Genomic DNA, 20,402 nt, shown 5'->3' on the forward strand with positions numbered 1-20,402 from the left:
TTGATCATGTCATTAGAAGTGTCTGGTCTGTGCTCTGTTCTAAACGATCTTTCACTAACAACTTGTGAATATAGTGACACTGCACATATAGACAAGTGCATGAGTCATAAATGAAAAGTGTGATACGTTTCCACAAACTGAATACTCATTTAATCAGCAGCACCCAGATCAAGAGTCCCTAGAAGCCCCACTTGGGCCCTCCTTCCCCCAAAGGTAAACACTCTCCTGACTTCTACTAGCATTTGTTAGCTTTGCCTGTTTTTGAACTTTATATAAACAAACAGAATCATAGTGTCGGGTCTCCATCACCATTACATTTATATCAACTCTCATTATTGTATAGCATGCCACTGAGTGAACATACCATAATGTACTTATTCATTCTATAGTTGAGCAGTACTGGTCAGTGTCCAGCTTTTTGAGCAATTTGAACAGTGCTGCAACACATATTCTTGTACATTCTTTTTGTAATATATGTAAACATTTTGTTGGGTGTATACCTGTAAGCAGAATTACTGAGCTACAAGGTATGTATGCATTCAGCTTCAAAAGATACTGTCAGTTTTCCAAAGTGGTTGTACCAATTTACCTCCCTACAGTGGTGACAGCTCCCAGAATTCTACATCCTCACGGGCACTTGGTGTTTTCCATCTTTTTATTTTAGACATCCTGGTGGGTTCACCGGTGAGAGTTAGGTTTCCTGTCTCTCATGCTTTTCCTAGTAAAGCAAATGAAAACAGATTGTGGCTTTGCCAGGTGTCCCAAACTAGAACATACGTGGATTCCCCGTCTGACACTGCCAAGCAGGTCTTGGGAAGCTGGATGCAGCATGGAGGAGACAAAGTTGGCAGATGCCCACTGAGGAGTGGGTGAAGTTGGAAAGCCATGGAGTCAATGACCTTTGGTACTTCCAAAGGTTCAGAGTATAGGCCCTTCAGCTCCTCGTGCCAGCAGATGGTGTATGTGTACTTAGAGGGGAGTCAAACAGCGTCTTCTGAGTGTACATCCTTTGTGAGACCCAGGGATGCCTGGTGTATTTCTCATTCCCATCCTGGGCCTATCAGAAAATCTAGGGCCCTTCTAGATAGCTCATGGCTCCTCAGGAATTGGCTGGCTGCCCCACACTGAGGGAGCCCAGAATTGAAGCCACAGTTACTATGGACGGGGATACTAGATAGAGGAATGAAGAAAACCATGGATGAAGAACGCTGTTAGTAGGAGGGGGTAATAACAATAAAGCTAATTCTTCTGGTACCAGGTTGACAGAAACTGCCTAGCTGTCGACAAAAGTTAGCAGGCCATGAACTTGAAAAGTTCCTTGAATAGGCCCTCCGAAAATACAAACACAAACTGAAGGCCAGTACTGTGGAACTGTGCTCCAAGGGAGCCATTCATATAGAAAGCAATGAAATGGGCATAGCCCCAGTTTCCTGTCCATGGGAGGGGAGGTCGGGGAGGAAGACTAATGTGTTGATGTTCAGGGACATTTGTGGGCAATATGTTTGTGCTACATTCCCTTAAGTCACCTGTATTTGCCCACAGTTTGGGCACGGTATCACTGACATTGTGTGGGGCAGGGGTCAAAGAGAAGGTCTTAAACACTTCATTTAAGTTTGAACAGGCAACAGAGGTCACTAGATATGGTTAGTCTAACACAGGCAAGTCCCTGGTGTGGAATTTCCCTTCCTCAGATGAAAATACTGCTAACCATGCTCATTGAGTAGTCCCTGAAGGTGCTGGATCTCTTAGGCACCACTGTGCATACAGACCACCTATTGCCCACGCCACACTCTGATTGTTTTAATTGGGTTTGGATGACAGTGCAGTTTCTGACTCAGAATTTCGCAGTTCTTATCAACTCCATCTTTCCCTCCCCCCAGTATTCTCACTTCTGGAATGGCAGAAAGCACCTTTGTGATGCTTCTGATCACCTAGTATGAATGACAGGTGAAGCCAGACCTCTGAAGAAACCAGCTGTCTGAGTCTCTTGGGGCAGGTGGAGCTCTAGGCCTTTGGTCAAATGCTCTAGGTTGTATGATCCAGAGAGTACTGTCATGAAGCAGGGGAGGGGCTAAGTTCCATAGGGAGGGCCTCCACATATTAAAGGCAAATGTGACAGATGACAGCTCTGGCGCCCTTTTGGGACAAGGAAGTCCATCTGGGCTAGCTACCACTGGAGCTGGAGCAGAGGGTGCCAACAGAGTGAGCTCTACCATGGGGCTGACGACATCTCTGTCAACTGTCAGGCTGGGCTAGATGTGGGGAGCAAAGTTTAGGCCATAGGCAACAGGATCTCCAGGCCCTAAAGGACATGGCTGCAATCATGACCTGGAGAAGTTCCTTCTTATTTATTCATTCAATTAAAAAAAAAAAAACCCATTGCCATCAAGTCAATTTCCACTTATAGCAACCTGTAGAACAGAGTAGAACTGACCCATAGGGTTTCCAAGGAGTGGCTGATGGATTCAAACCGCTGACCTTTTGGTTAGCAGCCAAGCTCTTAATCACTGCACCACCAGGGCTCCATTCAATAGAGTTTATTTTTTAGAGTAGTTTCAGGTTTACAGAACAATTATGTAGAAAATAGAGGGAGTTCCTAAACACTCTCTCCCCTCTAGTCCCTTCCCTTTTGAGACGTTAGTTACTGGGGTGGATGGGTTGGAAGCATGAGAGAAACTCTCAGTAACGTTTAGTAAATACCAGAAATCTCTGGCACTTTTGGAGTGTCCTGGAGGACTTCTGTTCTAGGACTGCTGACACCTCGCAAGCACTTTCCTAGAAACTGGAGCCAAGGGGTTCTAGAACACACTCTTCTTGGGGTTGGCATGAAAGCTCTGCAGTTATGAGGGGTCCAGGACCATGTATGTGAGGTGAAGAGTGTTGGAGGATCTGTACAAGGCTGGGCTGGGGAAATGAATGATGACATCGGTTATGATAACCTTTCCGTTCGGTAAAGATTCTGTGCTTTTATTGCTAGCAGATGGCTGGGGCACTCAAAGGCCAAATGATATTCTGATTTATTTGACCTGGCAGAGGTATGTCTGGAAGTCCATCTTCTGCATGTCACATGTGCTGCCAGGTATGGTGAGCCCTGGATCCAAGAAAAGGGTGGGAACCTTAGGTGATGGCCATGTTGAAGCCACAGTTGCCCTGGAAAAAGTGGGGTCCGTAGGACAGAGGGCGAGGCTAAGAAACCCTGACACAGATGGTGCCTCTATTTGTAGAGAGCCTTGGTTTCAGGCCTGAAAAGAAAGTACGAGTTGTGGGCCCCAGACCAACGACACACTTGGAATAGAGGCATAGCTCCTCTGTCTCTGTGTCTGAGCACTCTTTTGGCAGCTGGTCTGGTAAGTGGGTAACCTGGGCAGTGGTGTGGTGGAAGGTGAGGGTATGGCAGAGGTGCCACTGGGCCATCCAGGAGGCAGAACTGCCATAAAGTAGTCAGTGAAGTTGCTGGACCTCTACCTGGGAAAACACAGAATCCAGGGGAACACTGGCTCTTAAAAAGATCTATTGCTTCCTTTAGTGTTACTAGGATGAGACTCATCCTTCCCTACGGCCAGGGCTCAAGAAGCCCTGGTGGCATACTGGTGAAGCACGTCACTGCTAACCAAAAGGTCAGCAGTTTGAACCCACCAGCCGCTCTGCAGGAAAAAGATAACAGCAGTCTGCTTCTGTAAAGATTACAGCCCTGGGGGTCCAAAGATAACTGGTACCTCCCAGTCCTTACAACCAAAAACTTTGGGTGCCCATGGTCCCTCTGCAGAACCCACCCACCAGCATGCTCTAGGGAACAGGGACACGCTTTCCTCAGAGACACTCTGGGGTCGGTTCTCGGCTCCCTGCCTTGTTCAGAGCGTCACCCCCTGCTGCAATCAGATACCGGTATATACGCCAATCACCCCTGCCCCTCTAAGACTGTAGGACAGAGCTGGTACCACACACTTCATGGTCAGCTACCTGGAAACCTGAGCTGAATTCATACAAGCAAACTGAACGGACTCCTAGACTGATATACCGGATAACAGCTCTAGCCAGCTGGGGACAGGACGTCAGAGCTCTAAAGGTGAAAATAGTCAAGCTAGCTCACTCAAGCAACCCATAGGGGTATACCAAAACAAAACAAAGCAAGACGCTACGACACAGTAAGCAAGCATAAACTAATACAATAACTTATAGCTGGCTCAGAGACAACAGTCAATATCAAGTCACATAAAGAAACAGACCATGATCACCCCAACAGGCTCTCAAAACAAAGAATCCAGCGATCTTCTAGATGCAAGTGCATTCCTGGAATTACCTGATGCAGAATACAAAAGTTTAATATACAGAACCCTTCAAGACAAGGAAGGAAATGATGCAATACACAGAACAAGCCAAGGAATACGCAGATAAAGCAACTGAAGAAATTAGGAAGATTATTCAGGAACATTACGAAAAGTTTAATACGCTGGAAAAATCCATAGACAGATAAAAAAAAATAGCAAACAGAAATTCAGAAGATTCACAATAAAATTACAGAAGCAGACAACTCAACAGAAAGTCAGAGGAGCAGAATTGAGCAAGTAGAAGCCAGAATTTCTGAACTTGAAGATAAATCACTTGGCACTAACATATTTGAAGAAAAATCAGATAAAAGAATAAAAAAAAATGAAGAAGCCTTAAGAATCATGTGGGACTCTATCAAGAGAAATAACCTACAAGTGATTGGAATACCAGAACAGGGAGGGATAACAGAAAATACAGAGAGAATTGTTGAAGATTTGTTGGCAGAAAACTTCTCTGATACTGTGAAAGATTAGAAGATATCTATCCAAGATGCTCATTGAACTCCACATAAGGTGGGTCTTAAAAGAAAGTCACCAAGACATATTATAATCAAACTTGCCAAAACCAAAGATAAAGAGAGAATTATAAGATCAAAAAAAAAGAAAAAAGATCAGCAAGGGATAAACGAACAGTCACCTACAAAGGAGAGCCAATAAGATGCTCGGACTACTCAGCAAAAACCATGCAGGCAAGAAGGCAATGGGATGACATAATTAAAAAATTGAAGGAGAAAAACTGCCTGCCAAGAATCATATATCCAACAAAACTGTCTCTTAAATATGAAGGTGAAATTAAGACATCTCCAGATAAACACAAGTTGAGGGAATTCGTAAAAGCCAAACCAAAACTACAAGAAATACTAAAGGGAGTTCTTTGGTTAGAAAATCAATAATATCAGGTATCAATCCAAGACTAGAACACTGGGCAGAGCAACCAGAAGTCAACCCAGACAGGAAAATCCAAAACAACAAAGCAAGATTATAAAAAAAGAAAAAGCTCAAAACAGGGTAACGGTGATGTTATTATATAAAAGAAGACAACGTTAAAATAACAAAGAGGGACTAAGAAATGTAATCATAGACCTTCCATATGGATAGGAAGATACAGCAATTCAAAGAAATAAAAGTTAGTTTTAAATTTAGAAAAACAGGGGTAAATAATAAGGTAACCACAAAGGACACACATTATCCTACTCATCAAAATAAAATACAAGGGAAAAATACAGATTCAGCAGAAACAAAATAAAAAACAATGAATACGAGCAAAGGACAATATATAAAGATAATTTACTCAGCACATAAAATTAAGTGGGAAAAAGAAGCTGTCAACAACACACAAAAAAAGACATCAAAATGACAGCACTAAACTCATACCTATTCATAATTACGCTGAATGTAAATGGACTAAATGCACCAATAAAGAGACAGAGAGTGGCAGAATGGATTAAAAAACATGATCTGTCTATACGCTGCCTACAAGAGACACACCTTAGCCTTAGAGACACAAACAAACTAAAACTCAAAGGATGGAAAAAAATATATCAAGCAAACAACAATCAAAAAAGAGCAGGAGTGGCAATATTAATTTCTGACAAAATAGACTTTAAAGTTAAATCCATCAGAAAAGATAAGGAAGGAGACTATATAATCATTAAAAGGACAATACACCAAGAAGATATAACCATATTAAATATTTATGCACCCAATGACAGGGCTGCAAGATACATAAAACAAACTCTATCATCACTGAAAAGTGAGACAGACAGCTCCACAATAATAGTGGGAGACTTTAACACACTACTTTCGGTGAAGGACAGGACATCCAGAAAGAAGCTCAATGAAGACACGGAAGATCTATATGCCACAATCAATCAACCTGATTTCACAGACATATATAGAACACTCCACCCAACAGCAACCAAGTATACTTTCTTTTCTAGTGCACATGGAACATTCTCTAGAATAGACCACATATTAGGGCATAAAGCAAGCCTTAGCAGAATCTGAAACATTGAAATATTACAAAGCATCTTGTCTGACCATAAGGCCATAAAAGTGGAAATCAATAACAGGAAAAGCAGGGAAAAGAAATCAAACACTTGGAAACTGAACAACACCCTGCTCAAAAAAGACTGGATTATGGAAGACATTAAGGATGGAATAAGGAAATTCAGAGAATCCAATGAGAATGAAAACACTTCCTATCAGAACCTTTGGGACACAGCAAAAGGGGTGCTCAGAGGCCAATTTATATCAATAAATGCACACATCCAAAAAGAACAAAGGGCCAAAATCAAAGAATTATCTCTACAACTTGAACAAATAGAAAGAGAACAACAAAAGAAACCCATAGGCACCAGAAGAAAACAAATAATAAAAATTAGAGCTGAAATAAATGAAATAGAAAACAGAAAAACAATTGAAAGAATTAACAAGACCAAAAACTGGTTCTTTGAAAGAAATCAAGAAAATTGACAAACCACTGGCCAAACTGACAAAAGAAAAACAGGAGAGGAAGCAAATAACCTGAATAAGGAATGAGATGGGCGATATTACAACAGGCCCAACTGAAATTAAAAGAATCAGATCAGATTACTATGAAAAATTGTACTCCAACCAATTTGAAAACCTAGAAGAAATGGATGAATTCCTAGAAACACACTACCTACCTAAACTAACACAAACAGAGGTAGAACAACTAAATAGACCCATAACAAAAGAAGAGATTGAAAAGGTAATCAAAATGCTCCCCCCCAAAAAAGCCCTGGTCTGGACAGCTTCACTGCAGAGTTCTACCAAACTTCCAGAGATGAGTTAACACCACTACTACTAAAGGTATTTCAGAGCATAGAAAAGGACAGAATACTACCAAACTCATTCTATGAAGCCACCATATCCCTGATACCAAAACCAGGTAAAGACACCACAAGAAAAGAAAATTATAGACCTATATTCCAAAAGGAACATAGATGCAAAAATCCTCAACAAAATTCCAGCCAATAGAATTCAACAACATATCAATAAAATAATTCACCATGACCAAGTGGGATTCATACCAGGTATGCAGGGATGGTTCAACATTAGAAAAACAATTAATGTAATCCACCACATAAATAAAACAAAAGATAAGATTCACATGATTTTATCAATTGATGCAGAAAAGGCATTTGACAAAGTTCGACACTCATTCATAAAAACTCTCAGCAAAATAGGAATAGAAGGAAAATTCCTCAACAAAACAAAAGGTATTTATACAAAGCCAACAGCCAACATCACCCTAAATGGAGAGAGCCTGAAAACATTCCCACTGAGATCGGGAGCCAGACAAGGATGCCCCTTATCATCACTCTTAATCAACATTGTGCTGGAAGTCCTAGCCAGAGCAATTAGGCTAGATAAAGAAATAAAGAGCATCCAGATTGGCAAGGAAGAAGTAAAAGTATCTCTATTTGCAGATGACATGATCTAATACACAGAAAACCCTAAGGAATCCTTCAGAAAACTACTGAAACTAATAGAAGAGCTCAGCAGAGTATTGGGATACAAGATAAACATACAAAAATCAGTTGGATTCCTCTACACCAACAAAAAGAACATCAAAGAGGAAATCACCAAATCAACGCCATTTACAGTAGCCCCCAAGGAGATAAAATACTTAGGAATAAACCTTACCAGAGATGTAAAAGACTTATACAACGAAAACTACAGTACACTTCTGCAAGAAACCAAAAGAGACTTACATAAGTGGAAAAACATATCTTTCTCGTGGATAGGAAGACTTAACATTATAAAAATGTCTATTCTACCAAAAGCGATCTATACATTTAATGCAATTCTGATCCAAATCCCAACAACACTCTTTAATGAGATGGAGAAACAAATCACCAACTTCATACAGAAGGGGAAGAGGCCCCGGATAAATAAGGCATTACTGAAAAAGAACAAAGTGGGAGGCCTTACTTTCCCTGATTTTAGAACCTATTATACCACCACAGTAGTCAAAACAGCCTGGTACTGGTACAACAACAGATACACAGACCAATGAAACAGAATTGAGAATCCAGACATAAATCCATCCACATATGAGCAGTTGATATTTGACAAAGGCCCCAAAACAGTTCAATGGGGAAAAGACATATTTTTAACAAATGGTACTGGCATAACTGGATATCCATTTGCAAAAAAATGAAACAAGACCCATGCCTCACTCCATGCACAAAAACGAGCTCAAAATGGATCAAAGACCAAAATATAAAATCTAAAACGATACAGATCATGGAAGAAAAAATAGGGACTAAGTTAGGAGCCCTAATACATGGCATAAACAGTATACAAAACATTATGAAGAATGCAGAAGAAAAACTAGATAACTGGGTGCTCCTAAAAATCAAACACCTATGCTCATCCAAAGACTTCACCGAAAGAGGAAAAAGACTACCTACAGACTGGGAAAAAGTTTTTAGCTGTGACATTTCCCATCAGTGCCCGATCTCTAAAATCTACATGATACTGCAAAAACTCAACTGCAAAAAGACAAATAACCCAGTTAAAAAAAGGGCAAAAGATATGAATAGACACTTCACTAAAGAAGACATTCAGGTTGCTAACAGATACATGAGGAAATGTTCACGATCATCAGCCATTAAAGAAATGCAGATCAAAACTACAATGAGATTTCACCTCACTCCAGAAAGGCTGGCATTAATCCAAAAAACACAAAATAATAAATGTTGGAGAGGTTGTGGAGAGATTGGAACACTTATACAGTGCTGGTGAGAATGTAAAATGGTACAACCACTCTGGAAATCAATTTGGCGCTTCCTTAAAAAGGTAGAAATAGAACTACCATACGATCCAGCAATCCTACTCCTTGGAATATATCCTAGAGAAATAAGAGCCTTTACACCAACAGATATATGCACACCCAAGTTTACTGCAGCACTGTTTACAATAGCAAAAAGATGGAAGCAACCAAGGTGCCCATCAACAGATGAATGGATAAATAAATTATGGTATATTCACACGCATCCATAAAGAACAGTGAGGAATCTGTGAAACATTTCATAATATGGAGGAACCTGGAAGGCATTATGCTGAATGAAATTAGTCAGTTGCAAAAGGAGAAATATTGTATAAAACCACTATTATAAGAACTTGAGAAATAGTTTAAACTGAGAAGAAAACATTCTTTTGTGGTTACGAGAGGGGGGAGGGAGGGAGAGCGGGAGAGGGGTATTCACTAATTAGATAACTACTTTAGGTGAAGGGAAAGACAACACACAATACAAGGGAGCTAAACTAACTGGACTAAACCAAAACAAAAGAAGTTTCCTGAATAAACTGAACACTTCGAAGGCCAGTGTAGCAGCGGCAGAGGTTTGGGGACCATGTTTCAGGGTACATCTAAGTCAACTGGCATAATAAAATCTATTAAGAAAACATTCTGCATCCCACTTTGAAGAGTGGCATCTGGGGTCTTAAACGCTAGCAAGCAGCCATCTAAGATGCATCAATGTGTCTCAACCCACCTGGATCAAAGGAGAATGAAGAACACCAAGGACACAAGGTAATTATGAGCCCAAGAGACAGAAAGGGCCACATGAACCAGAGACTACATCATCCTGAGACCAGAAGAACTAGATGGTGCAGGGGTAGCTTCTCTAGGAGTTAGAGAGGCAGTAGCTGGAAGCACAACGGCTCGAAGCACAAGCTGCTTTAGGGGCGAGGAGAGGCTGAGCTCAGAGCCTGGCTTTTCCTGCACCAGCTGTGTGGGCATGTGAGCAGGTGACTGTGGGAGCTGCTAGCCAGATCAGGTAGTGCAGGTGGACTGGGTGGCTATACGCTCTTCCTGGGTGGTGACATGGGTAAGTTCCCAAAACAGAGGAAGTTTAGCACTTGGGCTGGTCTCTTGTCCCTGAGGGATGGGAGACAGGCAAAGGGTATTATGCAGCCCCCAGAACGTCACGGTATGTGTGGGTGGGTGGTGGGGGTATACCTCTCACCTGAGTGCAGTTAATGAGCAAATACCCAAAGTCAAGTCTTAAGGCGTAGAGACCTGGAGGACAGAAGGTTTAAGCTAGTGTAGGCTGCAATCCAAAATTAGACCACTGAATTCAAGGAGGTCAACAGGAAACGCAAATCAAGATACAGCCAAAGAGTTAAGAAAAGCAGATGAACAAAGACAATCAAAGGAGGATAACTGTGTGGTCTTTTAGTCACCACTGCCCCCAGGGCATACTACAGTGCTCAGCAGGTCACTGATGCTCAATAAATGCTTGTTAAAGCAACGGATGCTGATGCCTACCTCATGGATGTACCAGGCACAGGTACATAGACTGGAAGGAACATTTTGAGATGATTTTGTCCAATCACTTCACAGACGAGCCTAGGGAGGCCCAAAGAGCCTCAGTGACTTACCAGGACTAGGATGACAGCCCAGGGCTCCTCCTCTCCCTCTGCTTTTCTATCACTGGGTTGGAACGGTTATCTTGTAAAGGGCAGTTCAGACCCAGATCAGCCTGTACCATGTCCTTTAGAATGGAAGTCAGCAAACTTTTGCTTCAAGCTCCAGATAGTAAATCTTTTAGGCTTTGTGGGTCATGTGATCTCTGTGGCAACTATTCCACTCTGCTGCTGCAGTACGAAAGCGGTATAGATAAGACAGAAATGGGTGTGGCTGTGTTCCAATACAACTTTATAAAAACCAGTGGCTGGGGTGGGCTGCACTTTGCTGATCCCTGCTTTGGAGTATGAGTTTGAAAGCAGGTATTTTTTCTCATTTCGTTTTGAAGCTGACCATTTGTCTGATTACGCATGTGGCAGGGTCAGTCTGAAGGTCAGAGACGAGCACCCATGTCTTCCTTTGCCTCTTTTCAGTGGGTTCCTCTTGAGTATACAGGGGCCTAACAGGAACAAATGCAGTAACAGGGCAAGCACTTTTCTAGGGAAACTTTTTTTGGTTTCTCTTAGAATATTCTCGTATTTTTACCTTATTAGCAATAAGGAAAGATGTTTAGACAAGATTGCTGGTTCTTGTCATTTTTTTTTTTTTTTGAGAAAATGGAAACAAATGAAATAAAACAAAACATGGAAGAAGACTTAACCAGAAACACAATTTCCAATCTGAGAAATTGGAGACTGATGTTTACCTTCTGCACCAGGTAGACACTGGTGGCTCTCTCAGCAGCCAGTCTGTCCAGATCTGATCCATCGGGAACGAAGTAACTCACATCAGCGATGTGGACGCCCACTTCAAAGTTGCCTGTGAATGCACAAGAAGGACCATCAGCCTATGGGGAAGACAAGGGCAAGGCCTCCGGAGAATCGTTTCCGAGGGCGCATGTCCCTCACGGATGGTACAGGCCTGTATTTTCAGTCCGCTGTGATCTGCACTATTGTTCCTTTCAAATAAAGAAGATTAACCATTTTTACAAGATGTTTCTCATCCCCAAAGGTTCTTACCTTGGAGTAAACATCAATGGACTTGCAAATGAATGCCTGGCTGGTGTTGGAGGAAGAATAAATCCTTTTAGGCTATTCCCAGTCCATCTGATCCCACTGCTGTCGAGTTGATTCCGACTCATAGTGACCCTATAGGACAGAGTAGAACTGCCTCGTAGAGTTTCCAAGGAGCGCCTGGCGGATTCAAACTGCAGACCTTTTGGTTAGCAGCCGTAGCTCTAAACCACTATGTCACCAGGGTTTAGACTGAGTTAATCCAAAAATCCCACACTTGGTCTCACCGGCCACAGCCCTTATTCAGCCCCATACCTGGCCTCCCTGCCTTGACTCTGCCCCTCTTACCCAGCCCTCCACACTGTTGCTAGTGATCTTTCTAAATGGGGATCCGATGATGTCACATGAATAACACCGAGCCTGTTACTCATGTGTTTGCATGATCTCACTCCAATCCACCTTTCAGTCTTGCCACCCATCCTCCATATGCTCTTTATGCAGCTTCATGGGGAAACCTCTTTCCGTTCCCTGAACTTATCTTACCTCACCCCATTCGAAGGCTTGCAAAAAAAGAAAGAAAGAAAAAAAACCTGTTGCCACTAAGTCAATTCCAAGTCATTGTGACCTTATACAACAGAGTAGAACTGCCCCATAGGGTTTCTAAGGTTGTAAATCTCTACAGAAGCAGACTGCCATATCTTTCTCCCGAGGAGCAGCTAGTGGGTTTGAACCATGGACCTTTCAGTTAGCAGCTGAGGGCTTAAGCACTGCACCACCAGAGTTCCTTTTCAGAGGCTTGCTCAGCTCATGCTTTTCCCTACGCTTGGAATAACCTCCTCACCTTGTAAGAGTCAACTGAAAGAGAATCCCAAAGCAAGAAGAGACTCCCCACCCTGCATGTGTTAAAGCCCCTCATCTGTATCTAATGGTGTGGCCGTCTCTTCTTCAGAGCCCTCATCACTGCCAGGTCTTATAGCTCATCTTCACTGGCTTCCCTCCCTACAGCGTACGTCAGCAAGGCAGACCTTCTGTGTAAGGTCCATGTTGTATGCCCAGGGCCTAGCAGAGCTCCTGGCACACAAAAGGCATCCATAAATACCGGCTGAGTGAATGAATCAATAGTTGGTTTGTTGCCAGTTGGCTATTCCTTCCTGATAAGAGACCTTTTTTTTTTCCTTTTAGAATTGCCCTTCCCTTTCCTGGCGGAGTTTTCAACAGGCCCTGCCTTCCCTACTGCAGAAGTGGTCACATGACCCAGGTTGATCAAGGTGACTTTGGTGGAATTGAACCTTAAGTGGGACTGGGAGGAGTGGTTTAGGTTATAAATTTAAGGTTAACCCTAAACATTCCATAAATCATCTATAAAATATAGTTATATATATATATTCACACATACATAAGTGTATCTGTATACATATATATGAAAATGCACAAAACGGGCAGGATCTAAGAAACGAGCATGCACGTAAAGTAAGCGTACAATTTGCGGAGCGCAGCCTGGGCAGATAGAAGCAGGCAGGAGATACAAGCACAGAGGTGAGTTTGCGTAAATGTCAATGTGCTCAGTGCAATTCCGCTGTATCCCACCTTTGTTCACAGTGACTGGTTCAGGCACAGGCATGTGACCCACATAGACTTCTTCTGAGTCTGTTTTCAGGGATTGATATGGACTTTAGGAAAGCGCATCTTTGTCTTGGGATCTCAGACACTAAAGACCATGTAAGCCTGGAGCTGCCAGGAAACATCTTTGCCGCATAATTGTGCCAATATAGAAAAAAAAAAGGTGTGAGAAATAGAGAATCACGATGACCTTGTTTGAACTCCGGGATCCAGCTGAACCTGAAAGTAGTCTATAGGTGAACTTGGCAGGTCACAAAGCAATTGATTCCCTTCTGGTTATGATTCACTCAGAGTCCTGATGGGTCTACCTGTTGGCTCAGAAGCTCTCACTGACATAGCACCGCTGGCTCCTCTGGCCGCCTGTACAATCAGTCCTGAGGTATCACACCATATCTGCAAATTCGGCAGCTACTTCTTATCCTCCTATTCCTTTTTCATTGGGGGATCATTCTTCCCCATTTTTTAAAATAAAAAAAAAATGACTAAACATTGGGTGCTTAAAATCAGGGGTTCAGGCAAGGAGCAGAATTTCCGATTCCCTGCTAGCCCCACACCCAGAGACCACCTTCCTACCAGGCTTTCGGACCCTTGAGCATTCCTGCCCAATCCTGTAACATTAATCCACTAGGGAAAACCCAAGTCCACCTAAGAGATCCTGCCTGCAGTGGCATAATTGATAGACCTATCTCCCACAGAGGAAAGGGTGGTCTGGAAAGCTGGAGAAGCCCATGCGGCTCCGAGTTCAGCTGCCTTGGTTCTGGGCACTGTAGCTGTGTTGTTGGGTCGCTGGGAGCAGTGAAATCTGCCCGGTGGTGATCGAGGAAGTCCATCCATCCCAAGGGACTGCAGCTAGAAGTCTCAGACGGCTCAACTTCCAGTTTTGATATTACAAGTATCTAAAACCAACACTCGGAGAAGGTAAAAGAAAGTGTCTTCTTTTGAAGTCAGATTTATAATATATTGGCCTAACGGGTAAATATTGACTAAAGGAAAAGAGAGAGGATTATTACATCATGATACAAACCAAAATTTTAAATTTGGTCTGTGTGTTGTTACTACGAATGAACTTTCTGTCCTTAGTCAAAATTGACAAACTGACAAAGACCTCATTACGGAGATAAAACATGAAGGAGGCCAATCAAAACACATTCGAGAAGCTTAAATTTCCCTCCCAGCAGAGCCTCTACAACCAGCAAAGAGAACGCGCTTATTCTCTGCTTTGGACCTTTTTTATGGAAATGCTAAGTAAATATTTTATTACATATATTCACATAATGTGAACTTGCAGAACCCTTGAGCTAGTGGCACTGAAGTTTTTATTCAATGAAAGAAAAAACATAAGTCCAAAAGGTTATATAGCGTATGCTGCCGAATCCTTTAGGACAAATTTGGTGTTTTTTAAAAAAGTACCCTTCCATAGAAAAATCGTCTTTTAAAATTAAACCTTAAAAAGTTTCACCTCCTGGGGCTGAGGCGAACCCTGTGAGCCTGGAAGCACAGTGGGAGTAGAGCATGCCAGGCTCCCTCTGCACAGGGTCCACAGGCTCCGATGGACACAAATACTCCTCTGAGAGAACCTGAGAGGACATCGAACTGCTTCATCCAGTGAAAACATGAACAGAGTCTAAAGCAGGGCTCAGAGACCAGCTCTTTTCAGCCAGCCTCCCAGCCAGTTTAGCCACTTCCTAATAGTGTCCCTGTCAGGTGGCCCCTGCCACGTCCTCTAAGGTGGGGATCTCACATCTTCTTGAAGCCACTTGCTCTCTTTCTGAAGAGCTCTGGTTGTTAGACGTGCTTCCTCACGCTGGACCACAATCCATGGAGATGAAGTCCTGAGTCTGCCTGCACCAGGCACACACAGAGGTGGTCCTTCTCTTCAAGGAGCTCACAGATCCACCACTGTGATGACAATGTGGCCTTTCCAGGGCTATGGCAGAGGAGGTTCCAAGTGTACGGGAGCGAGTTGAGCTGAAACCTGCTTTTACTTCAGTAAGGACATATGTGGAAATGCTTTGCAATCTGTAACAACTACACAGATGTAGTGATGACAATGAAGATAATAAAAATGATAATAAGGATGTTGTGAGGGGCCATCGTCTCGGTTCCGACTCACAGTGACCAAACAGAATAAAACACTGCTCCATCCTATGCCATCCTCACAATTGTTGCTATGCTCGAGCCCACTGTTGCAGCCACTGTGTCAATCCATCTCATCCAGGGTCTTCCTCTTTTTCGCTTACCCTTTGCTTTGCCAAGTATGATATCCTTCTCCAGGGCTGGTCCCTCCTCGTAACATGTCCAAACTATGTGAGACGAAGTCTCACCATTCTCGATTCTAAGGAGCATTCCGGCTGAACTTCTTCCAAGACAGACTGGCTCATGCTTCTGGCAGTCCGTGGTATGGTCAACATTCTTCGTCAACACCGTAACTCAAGGTGTCAATTCTTCTTCGGTTTTCCTTATTCATTGTCCAACTTTCCTGTGCACATGAGGTGATTGAAAACACCATGGCTTGGGTCAGGCACACCTTCATCCTTAAAGTGACACCTTTAAGGATAGCAGTACCAAAAAAACCAAATCAAACCCATTACTGCCAAGTCGATTCCAACTCACAATGACCCTATAAGACACAGAACTGTCCCACAGGATTTTCAAGGAGCAGTTTTTGGTTCGCAGTCGAGCTCTTAACCACTAAGCCATCAGCGCTCCTTAGGATAGCAGTAGCAGCCATTTATTAAACATCTACTCTGTGCCTGAAGGAGCCCTGGCAGCATAGTGGTTAAGTACTCGGCAGCTAACTGAAAGGTCGGCAGTTTGAACACAGCAGCCGTTTTGTGGGAGAAGGACGTGGCAGTCTGCTTCTCTAAAGATTACAGCCTTGGAAACCCTATAGGAATGTTCTGCTCTGTCCTACAGGGTCACTGTGAGTTGGAATTGACTTGATGGCAATGGGTTTTTTTCTACTCTGTGCTAGGGCCTCCACACATATTAATCTAGTTTTTATAACAGCCACGCAAAACATACTTCACAGATGGATCATCGGAGGCCCAGAGAGGCTCCAGGTCACTTGCCCAAGGTCATCTGGCTAGTAAGTGACAAAGCCTGGATTCGAAACCACTGTCACTGTAACTCCAGGACAAGGTGAAACAACCCAATGTGTCTTCCAAGTGGGCCACCTCTCCACATTCTTCCCTATCTCTCATGGCTCAGTAAAAGCCATACTCTTGGCTATGGATCCACAAGTCCTGTCAGGGACTTCCCCAGCTTTGTTCACAGTCACGCACCTGTCTCTGTAAGCTCGTTTGGTCCCACTGTCAACGTCCACAGCCACTTGTGACAGGGCGTGATTATGGAATGACCACTAAGCCATCAACTCTAAACAAACAAACAAAAAAACCAAACCTGTTGCCCTCGAGTCCATTCTGACTCATTGTGAGCCTACAGAACAGAGCAGAACTGCCCCATATGGTTTCCAAGGAGCACCTGGTGAATTCAAGCTACCAGCTTTTTGGCTAGCAGCTGTAGCTCTTAACCACTACGCCACCAGGCTCTCTTTAATCGTAAGAGTAAGTTCTTAAGACCACAACACTTTCTTTCTAAGTTTCTAACTTACAGTCACCTTTAAATGGTAGCAAATGGGACTGTCCTTAGCACTCGGAAAGCCTGTAGCAGAAGTGAGAATGACCAGAGTTGTCCCCTATCATAGGCAGGACTGCCACAAGCTTCCCTTCCATGAGGGGGCTCACTGCCTTCCACACTTCGGTCACTTGAGTTCCAGAGTTCCCCTTTGCCCACTGCTAAGACTGGACAGTGGTCAGAGAGCTCTTCTCAACCCTGGTGGGAAGCGATTTTCTTCACAGAAAACAATATTACCTGGGAAGCCTGCAAACCCATCCAATGAGAATCGAGGTGAGCAACGCTGCTAAATGTACCTCATGGGGAAAAAGAACTGGTTTGGCCAGGTCACCAATCACCTTTGTGCCGCTAAACCCAAAACTTCTGAGGCCTGCCTTGCCCTGACCTTAGAGCAGCATCTGAATCTGGTGACTTCTCCCTCTTGAAACTCTTCCTTTGGCTTTTGACATCTGCAGCTGCTCCTTCTCAGGCTCCTCTTCCTCCCCTTGTCCCTTACATGCTGCATCCTGGAAGCTGGACCCCAGGCTGCCCTCTAATTCTACTCCCCCCCTGGAATGTCTTATCTACTCCCAGGGGCCAGACTCCAACCCCTAGCCAAACCATTTCTCTCCCTGTGTTCCTGGTCCCAAGAAGCAGCATTACCTCTACCCAGGTGCCTAAACCAAAAAGAAACCAAGGACTTTCTCAGCCTGTGTTGACTAACCACTCTGATCTCTACCTCCTAGAGGTCTCTCAGATCTGCCCATATCACCTCTTCCCCACAATCGCCACCTTGGCCAGGGTCACCGTTGTCTCTTTTGAGGAAGACCTAATGACCTCCTTTTTGGTCTCCCTGCACATTCTCCTCTCCTTAAAACCATTTTCCACGCTGAAGCGAGTGCTGTTTCTAAAATGCAAACCTGCCTGTGTAAGCCCTCTGGGGCTCTTGCTGCCCGAGGATATAGCCCCGACCTGGCTGACAAGGCCTCCCTAGTCCTTTGCCTCATTTGTTCCACTCTGGCATGTAATACTCTATCATGCTCACAAAGGGGCAATGCTGGCCATTAGGGCGGGACACTATTCTTTATACTGTAGGCCTGCCCCAAGCGTAGTTCATTTTCCTGGCCCTTATACCTTCAATACCAGTTACACCACCTCATCACTGTGCAGGAACTTTCCAGAGCTGTTAAAACATACCACACTCTTTCACCTTCAGGTTCTCCCTGTGCAGGGTGCTCTTTAGGGTTTCTCTTTCTGACAACTCGCACTGGTCCTTCAGACTACCACACAAAGCCTACTCCCTCTGGCAGGCCTTCCCTGGGGCTCCCCACAGGTTCAACCCCTCTTCTGTGTCTCCCTATGGCTCCTTCTACTCCTCCCTGCCTAAAGCTCAACACTGCTCACTGCACACATGACACGTGGTATCTCTCCAGTGTCTGTAAGCAGCATGAAGGACAAGAAAGGGTGTCAAACATAGTTGGTGTTTGACATTTACTGAACAAATAAAAAATAACAAAAATACAGGGCAGACTCACTGACACTCTGGATTGAAAAAGATTCTAAACACTGTCTGGCTTACTGTCCATGCAAGGTCCGAGTCCCCACACCAATCTGCCAAGCAAGTCTCCAGCCTGTGCTGACGTACTTTAGGTGACTTAGAAGTCATTATTTCCGAGGGTAGCATGCTCCAGCCTCAAGTAGCAATCACAGGTAAAAGTTTCTCCTTTTTTAAGGCCAAAATCTGTCTTTCTAGAATTTTCACTTATTGATCCTAGTTCTACTCCATGGGGCTACACAGAACAAGCCCATCTCCTCAGGCTCTGCAGGAGAAAGATGGCGGCAATCTGCTTCTGTAATGATTTACATCCTTAGAAAGCCTATAGGGCAGTTCTACTCTGCCTTACAGGGTCATTATGAGTTGGAATCGGCTTGATGGCAGTGGGATGTGGCAGGTACTTTTTTAGGCTGGGGACACAGGAGTGAACAAGACTGACAAAGTCACTTCTCTTGTGGAGCTTACATTCTAGCGGTGAGGGAAAGACAATAAAATGACAAGATTGTGGAAGATAGCAAAAAGGACTCTGAAGAAAATAAGACACAGTGACATGATGAGAATGCCTGGGGCCTACCTTAGATTGAGTTAGAAAGTCTTTCTGAGGAAACAAGCCAAGACCATATGCCAAAAAAGGCCCGCATCACGTGACGGCATGAGGCGAGAGCATTTCAGGCAGGATAATCACTAGAGCAAAGAGTCAAAGCTGGGAGCAAGTGTGGTGTGTCTAAGGACTAGAAAGAAAGCTGAGAAGAAGAGGAGAGTTGGAAGCTGGGGGGCTAGTGAAGTAGACAGGGACCTGATGGGAGATGCCCTGATAGGTCAGGATGGAGCATTTAGGATTTTATTTCAAGTACAATGGAAAATCACTGTAGTGTTTTAAACAGAGAAGTGACATTAATTGTGACATTAACTGAATACACCATATTCACTCTCTCATTTTGTGGCGTTCCTCACCCTGCATACCATGGTTCTGTTAGTACAGCCTAAGGTCACACTGAACTGAAAACAATGAGCCTGAAGGAGACCACACTCTGAGGAATGGCATTGGTAGGAGAACAAATTAAACTAATCCCTCAAAGAAGTAATCTGTTTTGTTAACAAAGGTAGATGATGAAAAGAAGTATAACCTCCTGGACACCCTGACAGATTCAACAGATGTTGGGTCTCCCTTCCCTCAGATTGGTTTCCATCTAGCCTACGACGAGAACACTATGCTCTTGCTTGGGTAACTCCTTTGACCTTGAGGCCTGTCTTCCCAACACACGAGCCCTGAGAAAGTGAGAGAGAAAGCAGTGCTTTGGAAGCCCAGAGAAGGTAATTCAACTGAGAGTACTGAGATGAAAGGGTGACTGTACAGACATCCTCAGCAGTGATGCAGGCTCTGGTCTTAGTTTGTTCCCACTGAACTTTCGAGACAGGTTCCACAGCTGAAAAACAATTGGGCTTGGATCATCTCATGGCCACACAATAAACTCCATCTTTTAGTTGGGGTAAGCAAATTCCCTGACTTTGGTGGAAACACTGATTGGGTTGCTAGGTAAGATGGACAACTTAAACTCTGACGTCTTCCAGTTCTGTGTGGTATTTGGTTATGTAATCTCACACAAAAGTTGACCACTGGTACGGCAAGCCATGGCAGGGTTCCATGGCCATGACGTGGTGATGGTTTGAGGAGATTTCATAAATTTAAAAGGGGTCAAAGTAAAACAATTATGGGGTAAGTCTGAATGCAATGCCAGGTACCTGTGTACTGAGGAGGGGGTTGTACAAGGTGACTCCTAAGATTCATCTGCAGGCCAGGATTTGAGGAGTCTGTGATTTTTTTTTGG

General features: G+C 43.7%; 1 protein-coding gene across 3 annotated transcripts in view; it reads right to left on the reverse strand.

The window, feature by feature from the left end:
• Positions 1-20,402, reverse strand: part of DIS3L2 (DIS3 like 3'-5' exoribonuclease 2) — a 386,862-nt gene that overhangs the window by 105,764 nt on the left and 260,696 nt on the right. For all 3 annotated transcript variants that reach the window (XM_064286551.1, XM_064286549.1, XM_064286550.1), the window contains exon 11: positions 11,477-11,589. In XM_064286551.1, coding sequence (XP_064142621.1) covers positions 11,477-11,589 — 113 coding nt within the window. The remainder of the gene's footprint in view (positions 1-11,476; positions 11,590-20,402) is intronic.

The sequence above is a fragment of the Loxodonta africana genome, chromosome 6 (assembly GCF_030014295.1).
Source record: "Loxodonta africana isolate mLoxAfr1 chromosome 6, mLoxAfr1.hap2, whole genome shotgun sequence".
Lineage (NCBI taxonomy): Eukaryota > Metazoa > Chordata > Mammalia > Proboscidea > Elephantidae > Loxodonta > Loxodonta africana.